General features: G+C 43.8%; 1 protein-coding gene across 1 annotated transcript in view; it reads right to left on the bottom strand.

Annotated features, from left to right (window-relative positions):
- rgs7a (regulator of G protein signaling 7a) overlaps window positions 1-15,940 on the bottom strand; it is a 33,931-nt gene that overhangs the window by 8,828 nt on the left and 9,163 nt on the right. The window contains exons 3-4 of the mRNA XM_057046751.1: window positions 6,057-6,153; window positions 4,748-4,798 (exon numbers count right to left, since the gene is read on the bottom strand). Of these exons, the coding sequence (XP_056902731.1) occupies window positions 4,748-4,798; window positions 6,057-6,153 (148 nt within the window). The remainder of the gene's footprint in view (window positions 1-4,747; window positions 4,799-6,056; window positions 6,154-15,940) is intronic.

Below are 15,940 nucleotides of genomic sequence, written 5' to 3'. Positions count from 1 at the left end.
ATCACCAGCAAAAACAATGAAAAGACTTGTTGAGAGTGAGATTTGTCCCCAAATTCAAGCGCATAAACAGAAACTATAATAAGACCTGAGACGGAACCAAAAGTAACGAAAAGGATGGATAGGAAACTGTGGGCACCACAAAGTTCTCTCTAGGAGGTAAACCAGTTAGGAGACTGAGGATTTCACACAATGTCTGAAAGATGTGATAAAAAAGTGTGAAACATTAGATAAAAATAGGACTTTGATGTCTGGTGTCAGTAAATTATAGAATAAAACAGTTTCAGTTGATCCAATCAACCAGAGAATTCTGACTGCTTTAGTCCAACAAAGTCTAAAATAGACTGACAGGAAGAATTTAGGGAGGAGAGCAGAAATCAGTGATGGGTCTGTGCAGGCAGAACAGGAGGATTGAGGACTACAGTAAATATAACCGCTGTACCATCAAATATATATACAGACATTTACCCCCACATAACCGACACCTGGGCAGTGGGTGGAGCTGGAGGGACCAAAAACACCTGGTCTTTTCCGCAGCCAGGAAGTAAAAACTAAAAATCCCAAAACCCTAAAGTGAATTTAAAGTAATTTAAAAATTAATTTAATTTTTAAGTTCTTTAAAGCATATTTTAAGTTTTATTAGATTCTTAAAGGATTATTTATTGTATTTCTCAGCAGTGCTCTCATTTACAGTTGAAGTGGTAAAGAACAGTTGAATTAGATGCTACATACAGAGTGGAATAGTCATCTCCACGGTTACCACAGCCTCTGTTCTCTGTCCCGTAGATACAGCAGAGCTGTTGCTCGGCTTTGAATATGAGTGTTCCTCTCATCACACAACAATGATGATGGTAGCTTCATCAGTCCATCCACCTCAGCACCATGATGACCTCTGTGATCTCCGCTGTCACTGCTGTCAGAGTTCAGGGGGGGTTTATCCTGATGTCCTCCAGCAGAACATCAGAAAAGCTCCCTCTGGACAGATGAATAGACGGACAGACTGGCTGGCTGATAGACTGACTGACAGATGGACAGATGTGTTCGATATTTGATGGTGATGTTTAATTTTCCACATGTGAACTAAACACAAGGTTGCATTTTCTCTGATGTCATTAAAGGTGTAGTTATCTGTCCTACAGATAAATGTTTCTGATACACACACGGATCTCACCTTGGATGAAAACACACCTGCTACAAAAGCATCTGCTTAAAGGGTTAAATAGCCTCAATTTATCTACATTTATCTCACAACACACACACACACACACATCCATCATCCACTCATCACACACCACTCACAACTACACCATCATCATTCTTGGAGGTTTCTGGCCAGAAACCAAACCCAGACGCTTCTTCCTGTGATGTGACCATGGTAACCAGTACAAAGTACCAATGAAACCATTAAAAGGGTAAAGGTGTCACTGCTTGCTCTCATGCTGAGGTGGAATATTCCACTTACCCTGCCACCCCCCTCCACCACACCCATCTGATCAGTCTTCATCATTTTCACCTGTTGCTCCCTTTAAGGCCTATTTAAGCCTCTGCTTAAATTCTTCCAGAATTTGGAATACATCAGGTCTGCCAAGAGACTGAACTCCCGTCAAGCCTGCTAGTCTTTTTTACCTCTCCTGCTAGTCCTTTTTTTGTCCTGCTAGTCTTTTTTTTTAACTTCACCCTCTCCAACCGCCCAGGATCCCACAATACCAAACCCGATGTCTAGTCCCGGCAGTTTCAGAATGAGGAAACAAACACTGGGTCCATGTCCATCCTTCCGAAATCGTGCTGCATCACCATGGTTACCTTGGAGATTTAAGAAGGTGAAGAGAGCCACTGAAGGTCAACCAGATCCTAGTGCCTGTCCTCTGAACTGTCTGTTCATTCCGCCCCCCTTACAGTCAGAGGTGTTATAGTGGTTTCACTTCTCTAAACTTACCTGCCATCCCAGAACCCTATGCTACCACTAGGCCATTTGCCAATGCTTCTTGTGGGCCACGTTGAGGGAAGACACCCAGGAGTTTATCAAGGCCTGCCCAGTCTGCAACCGGAGCAATACCTCCTGCCAATCTCCTGCGGTACTACTCCAGCCTTGTCCCACAGGGTTTCAGTCATCTTGACCATTCAAATCAAATCAAATCAAATCAAATCAATCTTTATTTATATATCATCTTATACAATCAAAATAGTTTCAAGGCGCAACCATTGTTGATCGTTTCATTAAGGTGACCCATTTGGTTCCATTCCGCAAGCTCTCCTCGGCCAGGAAGACTGCACAATTGGTGCTGCTCCATGTAGTCCGTCTGCAGTCTCCCCAAGGATGTGGTGTCAGACCGGGGACCCAAGTTCAAATCAACATTCTGTAAGGAGTTATGCAGGCTGTTGGGGGGCCACCACCAGTCTGTCTTCCAGATTTCACCCACAGACTAATGGGCAAACAGAGCGTGTGAACCCTGCCCTTCAAAAGGCGGTCACTTGTCCTTCCGCCTATGCCTTTACTTGTCGCTGTCATCGTACCTCGCACCAAGCACGAGCATCTCTCCTTTGTGCTGCTTACCGTTATTCCACGGCTGCCAATCAACACTGAACCCGAGCTCCAGTCTACCAGGTTGGTCAGAAGGTCTGGCTCTCCACTAGGGATCTGCCCCTATGAGTGGAATCTAGGAAATTGTCCCTTTCCCCATCATGAAGGTCATCAGCCCAGCAGTGGTAAGACTCCAGCTCCCCAGATTCATGTGCATTCACCCTACCTTTCATGTGTCTAGGGTCAAGCCTGTTCGGGTAAGTCCACTGGTTCCCCCCACGCCGCCCCCTCCCCTGCCTCACATGATCAATGGAGGTCCCGTGTATGCTGGGAGGCGGGTTCTCCGCTCGTCGTCGAAGAGGAATACAGTATCTGGTAGACTTGGAGGGATATGGTCCAGAGGAACACTCTTGGGTCCCAGCTTGGTTCATCATGTCCCCACAACTGATAAGGGACTTTCACCGCCTGCATCCAGACCAGCCTACTCGGTTATCCGTCCGGGCCTGGGGAAGACCGCCGGCAGGTGGCTCTTCTGCTCCAGAGATGGACGATGGCTTTGAGGGGGATGCTCTGCCTGATGTGTTCGCTTTGTCTGACCCTGAAGTGGCCTCCTGTGTCTTCGAGGAATTCTAGATTTTTCTTTCTTTCTGTGGCTCTGCTTTTCTCATCCTGGATCTGCTTTTGGGATGTCGGGTCATCCCTGGAAGGGGGGGGTCCTGTCACTGCCTGCTCTTCTGCTCTCGTGCGGAGGTGGAAAATTCCACTCACTCTGCCACACCCCTCCTCCACACCCATCTGATCAGTCTTCCTCATTTTCACCTGTTGCTCCCTCTAAGGCCTATTTAAGCCACTGCTGTACATTCATGCCTTGCCAGATTGTTATCGCTTCATGCCTGACTCTCCAACATTTTGTTTGGTTGGATTTACTGGTTTTGATTCTGCCTGCCTTGGACTTCTCTTCTCTGTCGGTGCCCTGGAAAACCTGACAACCTTCTGTCCCCGTTCAAGAGTTTTTGCCTTGTGTTTATTTGGTTCATGATTCCTTCTGTGCTGTTACTAGCAAGTATTTATTAAAACTGTCAGGAACTGCTGTGTTGCGAGTGGATCCCACCACACCCATATCAATAGGATGTTTGTGATGCTGATTGTTTCTCCTTTAATTCTTCCATATAGACCTGATAATAAAATAAGCATTGGACACTCAGCAGCAAAAGTGAATTATGACTATTAGTGAAAACCAGATTTATATTGTCATAAATGAAATTGCTTTATTATCAGCAGTTCAAGCCTCATTTATAGTCTGTTTAAATGTACCCACAGCTGACAAATGGGCTTCCTTTAGAAATCTGATTCATATTAATCCCATTCTGCCAAAATTGCATCTAAACTTTGGAGAATGCTGTTTTGTTTCAGCTCAAAGGCAGCTGAATGAAAACAGGATTAGAAAACTGGCTGATAATGAGTCCATGGCAAATGTTATATTCAGTCTCATTTAACAGAAGCTTCTGAGATTCAACTCTGACATGATTCACTGGCCTTTACAGACTAAATGCTGCTGTTCTGCTGCGACACATTATGTTTCTCTTTGTTTCATGTCGTCCTGCTAGCAGGTATTTGTTGTTGGGTGCTGAATCTATTTGTGGACAAAGGTTCTTTCATATCTGTAGAAGTTGCTGTCTGGAATTTACATGAAGGCTGAGGAACATGGAGGAATGTTTGGGCCAAACTGAAACGGCAAATGATTTTTAAATTGAAGGAAAATCAGAAACTGAATCCGCTTATTTTGTCATCAAGTCACCAAATGAATCTTTCATGAAACTGTTATTACTCACAAAAGGTGTCACACAAAACTCAGACCTAGAAGAGTGTAATCCACAAATTCAGGCATATCTGAGGCTATGAACAGGCGGAATATCATAAAAATAAAATGGCTGCACAGCCAACACCATCCAGCATCCAAGAAAACACATCCAGGCTGTGTTTCAGACAAATGCAACATTTCTGGCTTGGGCAGAGAAAAAGATTTCAATAAACGAGAAATGCTAAGACATTTGGGTTTCTTCCTTCATGAACCCTCGTGAAAAAAGGCACTTAAATCCAAAACACACAATAGAGTCAGCACACAATAACACAAATGACTCACTGCAGATGTACAAATGCTGTTCCTGTGTTGTGTTTTTTTTCCATCACCCACCCCCCTTCCCCAAAACCTCCCACGGACTGTTTTACCTTGATCTTCGATGTCCAGATTCTTGATCATCCACTGTACAATATCAGACCCTGAAACAACAGGAACGTGTGTTAATCACTCACACGTTGTTGAAACATTCTGCATACAGATGCAAATGAACAGGAGAATGAGGGCCCAGTAACTTCAACCACCTTCCTTCATCATCACACCTATTCACCGTGTGGGCGGATAATCAACCATCCATTACCAAATTTTCTTTTTTGACAGTGTCAGAGCTGCATTGGGTGAGCAGAGAGGTGCATAATAAACCCCCGACTGTGCTCGAAACAAACAGAGGCAGAAGGCAGGAAGCTGCTGCTGCTACTACTACTGCTGCTGCTGCTGCTGCTGCTGCTGCTCTGCAGTTGCTCCTGCTGCTAGTACTACTACTGGTGCTGCTGCTGCTTCAGAGATGGAAGCCAATCCAACATGCAGGAGAACTTCACAGATTATCTGGACAGCAACTTTCCATGAGCACTCTGTGGTTCTTGTTGTCCCATCTCTGTTGTTCATCTCTGAGTGCATCTGAATCATTCTCTCATCAACCCCCGGGGGACTTTTTCACACCACAACATGATTCTGGCACCTTGGCAAAATATATTTTTGGGAGCTGCGGCTGCTGTCATTGCTGCTGACAGGTGGAGGAGCATTCATAGCCAGAGGCATAAAATAGTGTGAAATAGAGATGTGAGGGAATTTATTCAGTAACTCCTGGTGTTAGCCTGCCTGCCTGCCTGCCTGCCTCTGCCAGCCTGTCTGTCTGTCTGCCTGCCTGCCTGCCTGCCGGCCTGCCTGCCTGCTTTCCAGCCTGCCTGCCTGTCTCTCTGTCGGTCTGTTTTTCTTCCATTTCACTTGTGAGTCCCAGATGAGATTTTCCCTGGATTAACGTCATTAGTGATGACATGAGTTAATATCACATTAGTGATATTTAAAGCTACAGCTGTGATCAGGCTCAGTCTGATTACAGACATCCAGGTGAACAACAGATATCCCCTCAATGATGAAGCAACTGATGAGTATGTTTTTAAAAGGTCAGAGAAAGTAAAACAAAATATTTTTCATACCATAATTACAACCTGCTTAAATTTCAATAAATCTCATTTTTAATCCCATTGACCCTTTCTTTTAATCCAATTCGAGCATTAGCATTCATAACATATTTATCACATTTATCATCATCAAAAAAATGTAAAACTGGAAAATTTAAACTGGAACAGCTGATAAATCCCAAATCTTTGTTTGACTGTATTGTCTTTTTTTTTTAGGATAAACAGATGAGGGCAAAAAACTCTGACAGTAGCAGCTTACCTGAAAACACGCTGGGAATCTTGGTTAGAAAACTTTTGACTGTTCGGATTGGGATGCCATTTTTCTCATCCTGCATTCGTGCTATTACTTCCTCCATCTGTGCAAGACAGGAGAGGAAGAGAAAGAGGAGGATGAGGAGGAAGACACCGTGAGTACTTTTTTCATGAACCAGATTAAGTCAGCCAGGGTCGTTGGGGAACAGATGGAATGAGGTAAACAGAGACGGACGGGTTCCTGTGAGGTTCAACCTCGTCTCTGAGGCCGTCAGCCACGAATCAACAGTGCTGCCAGATTCAAACTTCAAAACCTGTAAACAGTGAATTATCATGTCACAATCATTACATTGTCTCTGTGACTGCAAAGAGAGGGGGGGAAAAAGGACCTTTTAGCAACTACAGGAACTCTTGCGGACAAAAGACACACACTCACACATACACACGTGACTGAGACAAAAATGGGAGCAGTCTCAGGGGTCCGGCAGCGCAACACATGGCAACCATGTTTCCAAGAACACACGGAAGGGAGCCGAGCAGAGCACAGCCGTTATGTCAGTTGCACCAGATTTCTCCAACCGCTCTATTAGTGTGGAACACTTCACAACAAACAGCCTACAAAAGGTGGGTTTTCCCCCTCTTGACAGCTCATCACACTAAAAACAAGTCGTTAGTTCAACCTTTTTGGGCTGAACCAAAGCCAGTCGGTTTCTGCCTGAACGAATCCTTGGGAATTTGCATTAACATTGTGTAATTCTACTGATTCAGTGGCTGCAACACTTTAACTGAAGGTTTCTTGATTCAGACAGATGAGTGGTGCAGCTGCCCTTTTACAGCAGCCTAATGACAAAATCAAGAGTCTTAAGGTGCAAATAACGAGTCCTTTGACTATGCTGCTCTTAAGTAAACTAAATTTTTTGAGCTTAATGAACATGTGAAGAGGAAGTTTGAATGAGGAAGAATGCAGAATTTGTCAGAAGAAATCCTGTGTGGGTTTGGGGGGGGGGGGGGGTCCCATCTGCAGACCTGGAAGACACACGTGACTCTGGAGCAGCTTCAGCCTCGGGCCAGCAGCAGAAGTTCTCATTATTGCTGCTGTTCAGCTGGAGGAAGGAGGAATGGGAGAAGTGACGCTTTAGTCTTTGCTGGCTTCATTTGTTTAAACATTTGAGTCGAGAGAGGCCCTAAAGCAGGCGCATAAGTTGGCGAAGCACCCAGCATTTCCAGAGCTGCATCACAACAGTGGGTTCCTATATTTTACCCTTGAGGAAAATGGGGGTAGAATTCCTGACCACATGATGCACAGACTAAACATGGCCCATTTATGTGTGTGGGTCTTTAGTCTGATCGTAATTTTTTTTCAGCTCCCCCCAGTTAATTCAGTGTGCCCACAGTACAGAATTATCCAGCAGTGTGGGCCAGGGCGAACGAGGACAGCAGCAACGCTGATCAATACTTCACACACTCTCCCGACTCTGTAGAGCACAGAACCACCCACGTGGGATAAAATGCCACCAGCGTGAATATTCAGGATCTAAAGCTCTTGAAGTAGGGATGCTCTGTGGCTTCATGTTGTGTTGAAGAGAGCAGTTAAAGTCTCTCTCTCTCTCTCTCTCTGCCCCCCCACCACTCCACCCACAGGGTGCATCTTTGCAGCTCTTATAGATTAGTGTGAGTATTTTGGCTGTGTGAAGTGACTCATTGAATAATGTAGACGAGGACTCAGCACACAGGAAACAAGTAAAAAATTCACACGCTGAGTCTGATCACATGACCAACCACTCAGGGCACTTTTGCCCTTTAGCCACTGCATGATGCCTCTGACAGTTTTCAGCTTGGGGCATTAGAGGCAACAATGATTCTTCAGACACTCCCATCCCCCCCTCACCCCACACATGATATTTTAAATGAAACAAATGTTATATAGGGTTTTTGCACAATAGTACAGCAAATGAGTCAACAGTTGTAATATTAAACTCTCTGTGTTAAAATATGTGTTGTATCAATGTTGGCGCATCTCAATCCCACAGGTACAACATTTGGCACAATGGAACTATAAGATCCATCTTTCTGTCTCACTCTACCTCATCAGAGAGTTTTTAATTACATTTGACTTTTGATGGTTAACAGGGAAGACTGGGTCACAGTGTCCGTTCTGTCCATCAGTAACTATGACTCTGCTGACAGACCACAGAAAATGAAACATTAACCCTCATCTAATTATTAAGACCTGAATACTTTTTCCAACAGGTGATGAATGAACGCTTCAGATGTGATCAAATAATAGAAAGTGGTCAGAAAACGTCCTTGGCCCAATTGATGGATCTGATTGGCATTTATTTGTTAATGAGGGGCAGGAAACATGTTATGAGGGAGTTTTGACTTTATACTCAGTACTCAGACTGGGTCAAAGCAGAAAGTATCCATATATATATTTATCACCCTGGACCAAGTATGAAGAGTAATACGTTTTAAAAGCCCTTAAAAGGTGCTTGTGAACAAGTGGACATCAAGATGCATTTTTGAAGAAGCAATCTGTGTTGACGTGTTGTAAAGAGCTCATTGACTAACCTCAGATCTGTGAAGACCTTAAATTTGGTGATTCATTACATGGTAAATTGCTGCTTGACCTGTGATTCCACTGGAGGCTTCTGGTCTCTGTTTCTGCCAGTGCAGATGTAAAAGCTTCACCCGCTGTACTGAACATTAAAATGGCCTCCTCTTTTCTCCTCTCCTCCCCTTCCCACTTTTGCTCACTTGTTGACTGGTTACCTGCCTGCCTGCTGCTGGCTGATTGTTACTGCAGCACAACGGTAACAGGCTAAACTGAGGACAAGCCTGCCTACATGAGATGCACAGATTTACCTTCCAACACATGCTCACCATAATTACATGACACTGACTCCCACTGCGTGAAAAGCATACACACACTGACGGGCTTTAAATTACACACACGCGCACATGGGGGCATGCACACAAGGATAGCTTTTGCATCCAGAAGTGAAAAGAGAAAAAGCCCAAGATCAAAATAGGTGACTGAGCGCTGCCTGCCTGGGGCCATGTGAGAGAAGTCTGGGTCGGGGCTGCAGCAATAAAGCATGACAACTAGACTAGGGAGGATATGTTTTCACTTCCTCCTCAACTGCCCTACTCCAAAACTCCTGTACAAGGCTTAATGTCACAGTTTTCCATTAAGTTAATCAGCACATTCAAGGGTGATAAACGTTAATAGGAACAATGTGACACCAAAAGAAATAGACTCCAGATTTTATTCTGCTGTTTGAATTCAATCTCAGTGCTATGGCCAGTGCTAGTCCCCATAAGTGATTCCGAGTCAGTTCTCTGCTCAGTAGACATGGTTTTAAATAACGTGCAGCAAGATTCATGGCTTCTCTTAAAGGAAATGCCATCATTTACATTTTTAACACCAAGGGTAAGAAGGATCTTTGTGGTTTCATGAGAAAATGTGATATATAAACTGAATCATACAGCCCTGCCAGGCACTTGTATCTGAAATAGAACAGAAGTTTGAGCTGCCTTATTCAGATTATACATGCAGGGCTAAAATATTAAGGTGATAGTGTTCATCGACCTAGTTTTAGGTGATGATGAGGACGGGTTACACATGACGAACACCCTTTTCACACAGCTCATAATCTCTTACAGATGGCCTGAAAAAGATGAAAATGAGCTCTAGTATGGGGTTAGCTGTCTGTAATTAGCATGTAATACATTGAAGAATAACTGTTCAATTCAAGTATGATCACAGTTTGAGCTTTTTTATCTGCTGTTTTTGTTTATGATCAAAATGATACATGACTAAGCATTTATAGCTATTTAAGGCCCAGTAAACCTGAACACTTACATTTTTAAAATATGTACAGTATTGCGCACATTATAATACTATTTTTTAATTGATATTGAGTCACCAGCACAAAAACTGTTGTATGTAATTACACAACTTTATAGAAAGAGAAATGAGAGCCATTGAATTACACTGTTGGACCCTATGTCAGCTTATTATTGACCTCTAATCATGAAAAAGAAAACACTGTTCTGGATCATTATAGTCAGAAACTTTCGCCTGCAGAGGTGCAGCACTGCACCATTCACATATTCAGAAAAAAGAAAATTACTCTTTGGAGGGCCGTTACTGAGTTCACACTGACAAGGTTGTTGAATAGATGCCATGAATCTTAAGTCTGAGTTACCACAGCAACACCGCCTGTGACCACTATCACAAGGACATCTTTGCCACTGTTCATTCATGAGAGTGAATGAAAGGTTGTTCTGGAGGTAGCTCAGGGGCTGGAGTGGGGGGCTCCACAGGGGCAGAGGACCAACACCATCTAAAGCAACACCTAAACAAAGAGAGAAAGTAGCTGCTTCTTGTTTAGATCTCTTCGTTGTGTATCTTCATTCAGCTCTCGATTTAAACTGACTAATAATCCTCACAACATGAGATGAGTTTAAAAAGACATCCAGCAAAGCTGGGGCAAAACTGCTGGACACAACGGGTATTTTAAAACAAGAAGGTCTTAAGTAAGATAAATAGGCATGATAATGAAAATAATGCAGATTGTGCTTTTTAACTCCTGACTGATATTAACAGGCTTCTGTCCTTCATCAGTATGCTGCTTCATCTTCTTCGGGCTTCAACTACTTAATCCACAATTTTGATTTTAAAAGCTACATGAGTTTTAATGAATGTTGTCCACTCACTGATGGTAATTTATTGATATAACAGTTCAATTTTACCTGAACTGATGACCCTTTCAAGAAACCAACACGATATTTGCATGATTGAGAAAACATGTATTATATCTAAGATTCAAATCCTTTATTGTCCCACACGGGGAAATTTACAGTGCAACAACAGCAAGATCACGCAGAGAAAAATAAGATAAAATCAAATAGAACAGGATTTGGAATATACAAAAAGGATGTGTATTTACAATAATCCAGATAAACGGATACTCGGCCTCTGTGTACCTGTACATAGTACAGAGGGTGAATACAATATACATATCAGAATATATAATATTCAGATTGTGCTAGCGGGTGTTATGTTTATTGTGCAGTCTGACAGCAGCCGGCAGGAAAGATCTGCGATACCTCTCCTTCACACAGCGAGGGTGGAGCAGCCGCTCACTGAAGGAGCTGCCCAGTGCTGTCAGGGTGTCCTGTAGGGGGTGGGACGTGTTGTTCAACATAGATGACAGCTTAGCCATCATCCTCCCGTTTCCCACCACCTCCACCGAGTCCAGGGGACATCCCAGGACAGAGCTGGCCCTTCTCACCAGTCTGTCCATCCTCTTCCTGTCCCTGTCCGTGATGCTACTGGACCAGCAGACTATCCCGTAGAAGATGGCTGATCCCACCACAGAGTCATAGAAAGTCCTCAGGAGGGGTCCCTGCACCCCAAAAGACCTCAGCCTCCTGAGCAGGACATGCTATTGCCCTTCTTGACAAGGGCGTCTGTGTTGTGTGACCAGTCCAGGTTATTGTTTAGGTGAACACCCAGGTACTTGTAGGACTCCACCACGTCAACATCCGTTCCCAGGATGTTCACTGGTCTAGGCGGGGGGTTGTTATGCCTGCGGAAATCCACCACCAGCTCCTTGGTTTTGCCAGCGTTGATCTGGAGGTTGTTCCGCAGGCTCCAGTCCACGAAGCCCTGAATAAGTTCCCTGTACTCCGTATTGTCCCCATCAGTGATGAGGCCAACAGCAGCAGAGTCATCAGAGAACTTCTGGAGGTGACATGAAGATGTGCTGTATGAGAAGTCCGCGGTGTAGAGGGTGAACAGGAAAGGAGCCAGAACTGTTCCCTGCGGGACACCAGTGCTGCAGAGAAGCCGATCTGACTGGGAGCCCTTCACCCTCACAAACTGTGGTCTTTGTGTGAGGTAGTCCAGAAAGATATACAAGATATACAATTGATACTAGATGTCCTGAATAAAAAAGCTAACCCTTTACAAAGTCGTTCATTATTTCTTTAAATCACAACTGAGAGACAGAAAAATTGATGTAGAGGAGAAGAATCCTGTTAGGAGGATAGTAAAACTTCTGTCTTAGTCTGGGTGAATGATGCTCTCTTTGTTTTCTTTACCTTCAGTCTGAAATGATCTTCTGTGCTTCATGATCTGTTTTATTTCTCTGTCCAAGCTCTGCTCTTGGTTTCTTGAGAGGAGAGGAGAGGAGGAGAGGAGAGGAGAGGAGAGGAGAGGAGAGGAGAGGAGAGGAGAGGAGAGGAGAGGAGAGGAGAGGAGAGGAGAGAATCATCCTCCCTAACCTGGACAGGGAGCTGAATCCACAACATCTTAACACTACGGGCATGTTCGCAAATTCGTGACATTACACCTCCTCTCTTAGAGGACCAATAACAGCCCAGGCGGCGTCTGAGACACGGAGCTGGATTGGTCCTCGAAGAGAGGAGGCGAAGAGGAGGAGAGAAGACGCTTTGCATGTGGAGAGGATGCGCTTTGCAGAGCTCTGCCCCTTTTTCTAAACACGGAACTGTGTCTTGTATAAAAGTTGCTTCACAGCAAATTTTATAAATCAGCCGCTTGTGCAATTGTCACATTTTAGTGTTGAGGCATGTGTGTGTTGGTAGGGACTATGATGGACCTCTGCTTTTGCGTGGGTGAGGCTACCTGATTGGCAGCACCACTAAATGTCCATCACTGTGTCGCAGCCAATGAAATAGCGACGCAATGGCGGGATATCATAGCTCCGAATACATCTCGGAGTCGGAACCTCTCTTAAACAAAACGTGAAGTAATTTAAAATAGTTTTTATTAATTCTGCTACATGCTTAGTATATTGAAATATTTATATTACTAAATGTAGATTTTCGCAATGTTAATATAAAATGGTAAATATTGGTAGGGATTATTTTGTAGTCCCCAAACCCCCACCCCTATATAAACCTAAGCCCATGGTGTGTGAGTGTGTCGGCTAAACACTGAAACAGAAACTTCAGTGGCACCAAGTGGAATTATATATACGGTATTACACAGTCCCAAACATGTCTTTTTCAAAGCCTGCAGTGAAGAGAAAGGTAGGTGATGAGCACAGACAATTTCTATTTTTATTATTATTATTAGTGATTGAGTGAATTATTCTCTTATTCATTCTTAAGTTGTTTATTTATTTTTCCATCTTATTTTGTGTTTAAATATAAAGATATTTGAGAACATTGGAATGTTTTGATCAGAGCATTTCTTGTGGAAAACCTGAAGCGGCCCAGCCTCTCCCAGACTCTGCCTACAACAGCCCCGAGGAAAATTGAGTTTGAGACCACTGATTTAGACACTCCTGGTTCATTAAGATACCCCCAGTTCATAAAGATACCCCTGGTTCATGAAGATACCTCTGGTTCATGAAGGTACCCCTGGTTCATTGGTTTTTCAACAGATCCTTGATCCTCTATGTCCAGCTTTAAAGCAGTTTGGTCAACATGTGGAGGTTTTAGGAATACTGGCTCATTCCTGAGCACCTCCCCAGAGGGTCACCGTCCCTGGGGTATGGCTGCAGAGACGCATTGGGTATTTCCCCTGACTCCCAACCAAGAAGCTCCCTGAGGGTTAGGCCTTCAGAGAGGAGCAGTGAATCAGAGAGCATGGGTAGTATTTTGTAAGCCATACTTTATATCCTGACAGCTGCTGCTCATCTATTCTTTCTGCCGACGTGCCTGCATGCGTGAGCATCTCTTTATGCCATAACAATTCTGTCTACTTTTCAACCCATCATCTACATCATCTGTTTAGGTTTTATATTCATCCCACTTTTGCATATGAGAACAGCTTGATGATGAATTCATGGGTGTACAGCTATACTGTTCTATGGAGGTCTAGTCTAGAGTCAACTGGACTGTGCATGAGTAGTGTACTGTACAATGTGTGATCTTTTCATTACCTGAACAAACCCTGAATTCTTTAGGTCCTACTGGAACAGAAGACCAGCATAAATCTGCTCACACGTGCATTTACTGGACAGAATAAATGACTAACATTCACCTGGAGTAGCTAAATAGAGTACTTCCAATCACTAAAGTAATCCCCCTCTACCCCCAACCTTCAGAACCTCAGTAACTGACCTTATGATAAAGAATAAGTCAAAGAATCCATTTGTTGTTGAGTAGAATCCAAAATAAATTCACCAAGAACGACAGCCCAGCCAGAGCTTCACCAACAGAGCAAATTCAAATAAAAAAGGTCAAAATAAACATCAGCGCACAGCTGGAAGACAGAAACATTACTTTATGAGTTCACCTGAACTCAGGTGGAGTGCACATCAAACACTCAGACACCTGCAGCTCTGTTGTCTTGATCCGACAGACAGACAGACAGACAGACAGACAGACAGACAGACAGACAGACAGACAGACAGACAGACAGACAGACAGACAGACAGTGGCATAGTGAGCCTCTTCCCCTCAGTACTCATTCTGATGCCTGCAGACACCAGAGAAACGACAGAGGCAGAGGTCTAGCCACACAAACTATGTCATATTTTCAGTCAGTCATAAGTGATAATGAAATCACATCCAGGCAAGCCCGATGACACAATCTTACTGATACCTAAGTGTGGACTGAACATTCTGATAAGAATCCAGTTGATTAAAATCCATTTATTTAACTATGTTAATCCTATTTGCTTTTATAAATATAAAAGAATAGATTAGAGTAGTTAGTGTCAGCAGCAATAGTAGAATTAGAATTTTAGGTTTTTATAGTGGGCTGCAGTTCTAGCAGAGGTGGCCGACACATCATAACTGTGTTTTTTCCAAGGTTATTCCTATGATTCTGTATTACTTGTTGGGTATGAACTCACGGGACTCATTCTACATGATGCCTTTCTTGTAAAAGTACTCTAATCTGTTGTTATTGGCCGCTGCAGAATAGTGTTCCTGGGGCAGTCTCTCTCTCTCCCTCCCTTTATCTCTCTCTCTCATCTTTTTGGTGGGCGTGCAGTGGGCGCCATGACTAAGCCAACCTTGGCCATGTGTTAGAACATAATCTACTGAAAGCCAATATCCCTCCTGCCCACCTACCATGAATCCATCACTCAGCCAGCATGCTATCACAAATGATTGGATGAAGATAAATAATATTAGACAAATTGAGGAAAATCTTCCCAAACTGCACCCACCCGACCTGCACCGTAGACATAGATCCTGTATTTAATCCTGTCCATCTGTGAGAAGAACTAGCTGTAAATATGAGGATGCTTTTAATTCTGTCTGAGCAGCCTTGAGAATACTGTAGTGTTAAAGTAAACAGCCCCCAGAGTTAATCCTTCATCAAGGCGAGACCGTTTGTAAGGCCCAAACTGTCTGGGATTACACTGAAAAAGTGTTATCAATGGACACCAGAGAGGATGTTTACAGAAAAACACGGAGGAAGAGGAAGGGGATGGGGAGGAAGGTGATACAAGGAAAGATGCTGGGTGTGAAAACAGAGATGCACTGGGATTAGAGAAGAAGGGAGGATGCTGTCTATTTTTAGGTCCACATAACATAAGATGGAGGGGGCTCACACCACTCCTCTGCTCTCCATTCCCTGATTTCCTACATTCCTCCTTGGCACGTACAGCAGACACCGAGGAAGACTCTGTGTGCCCAGAATACCAATAAGAGAGAAACAGCTGGATACTGGCAGGCTGATGTCCTTCTTCCATCTCCAGTCTGCAGCTCAGAGACGATGGAGAACGATGTGACAGGACAGAGTGCTTCAGCCAGGACTGACAACAAACTGATAAGGACACGAGTGACAATGACAGCATGAGGCCATGAAGGTGAAGCTACGGAGGCAAAGTAGAACTCAAACCGACCAAACTGTCAAATGTTGTGTCATCATATGTATCACCATAATCACTTTCATAGAAA

Source organism: Takifugu flavidus, chromosome 11 (genome assembly GCF_003711565.1).
Source record: "Takifugu flavidus isolate HTHZ2018 chromosome 11, ASM371156v2, whole genome shotgun sequence".
Taxonomy (NCBI): Eukaryota; Metazoa; Chordata; class Actinopteri; order Tetraodontiformes; family Tetraodontidae; genus Takifugu; species Takifugu flavidus.
This window is presented reverse-complemented; position numbering and strand designations above follow the sequence as displayed.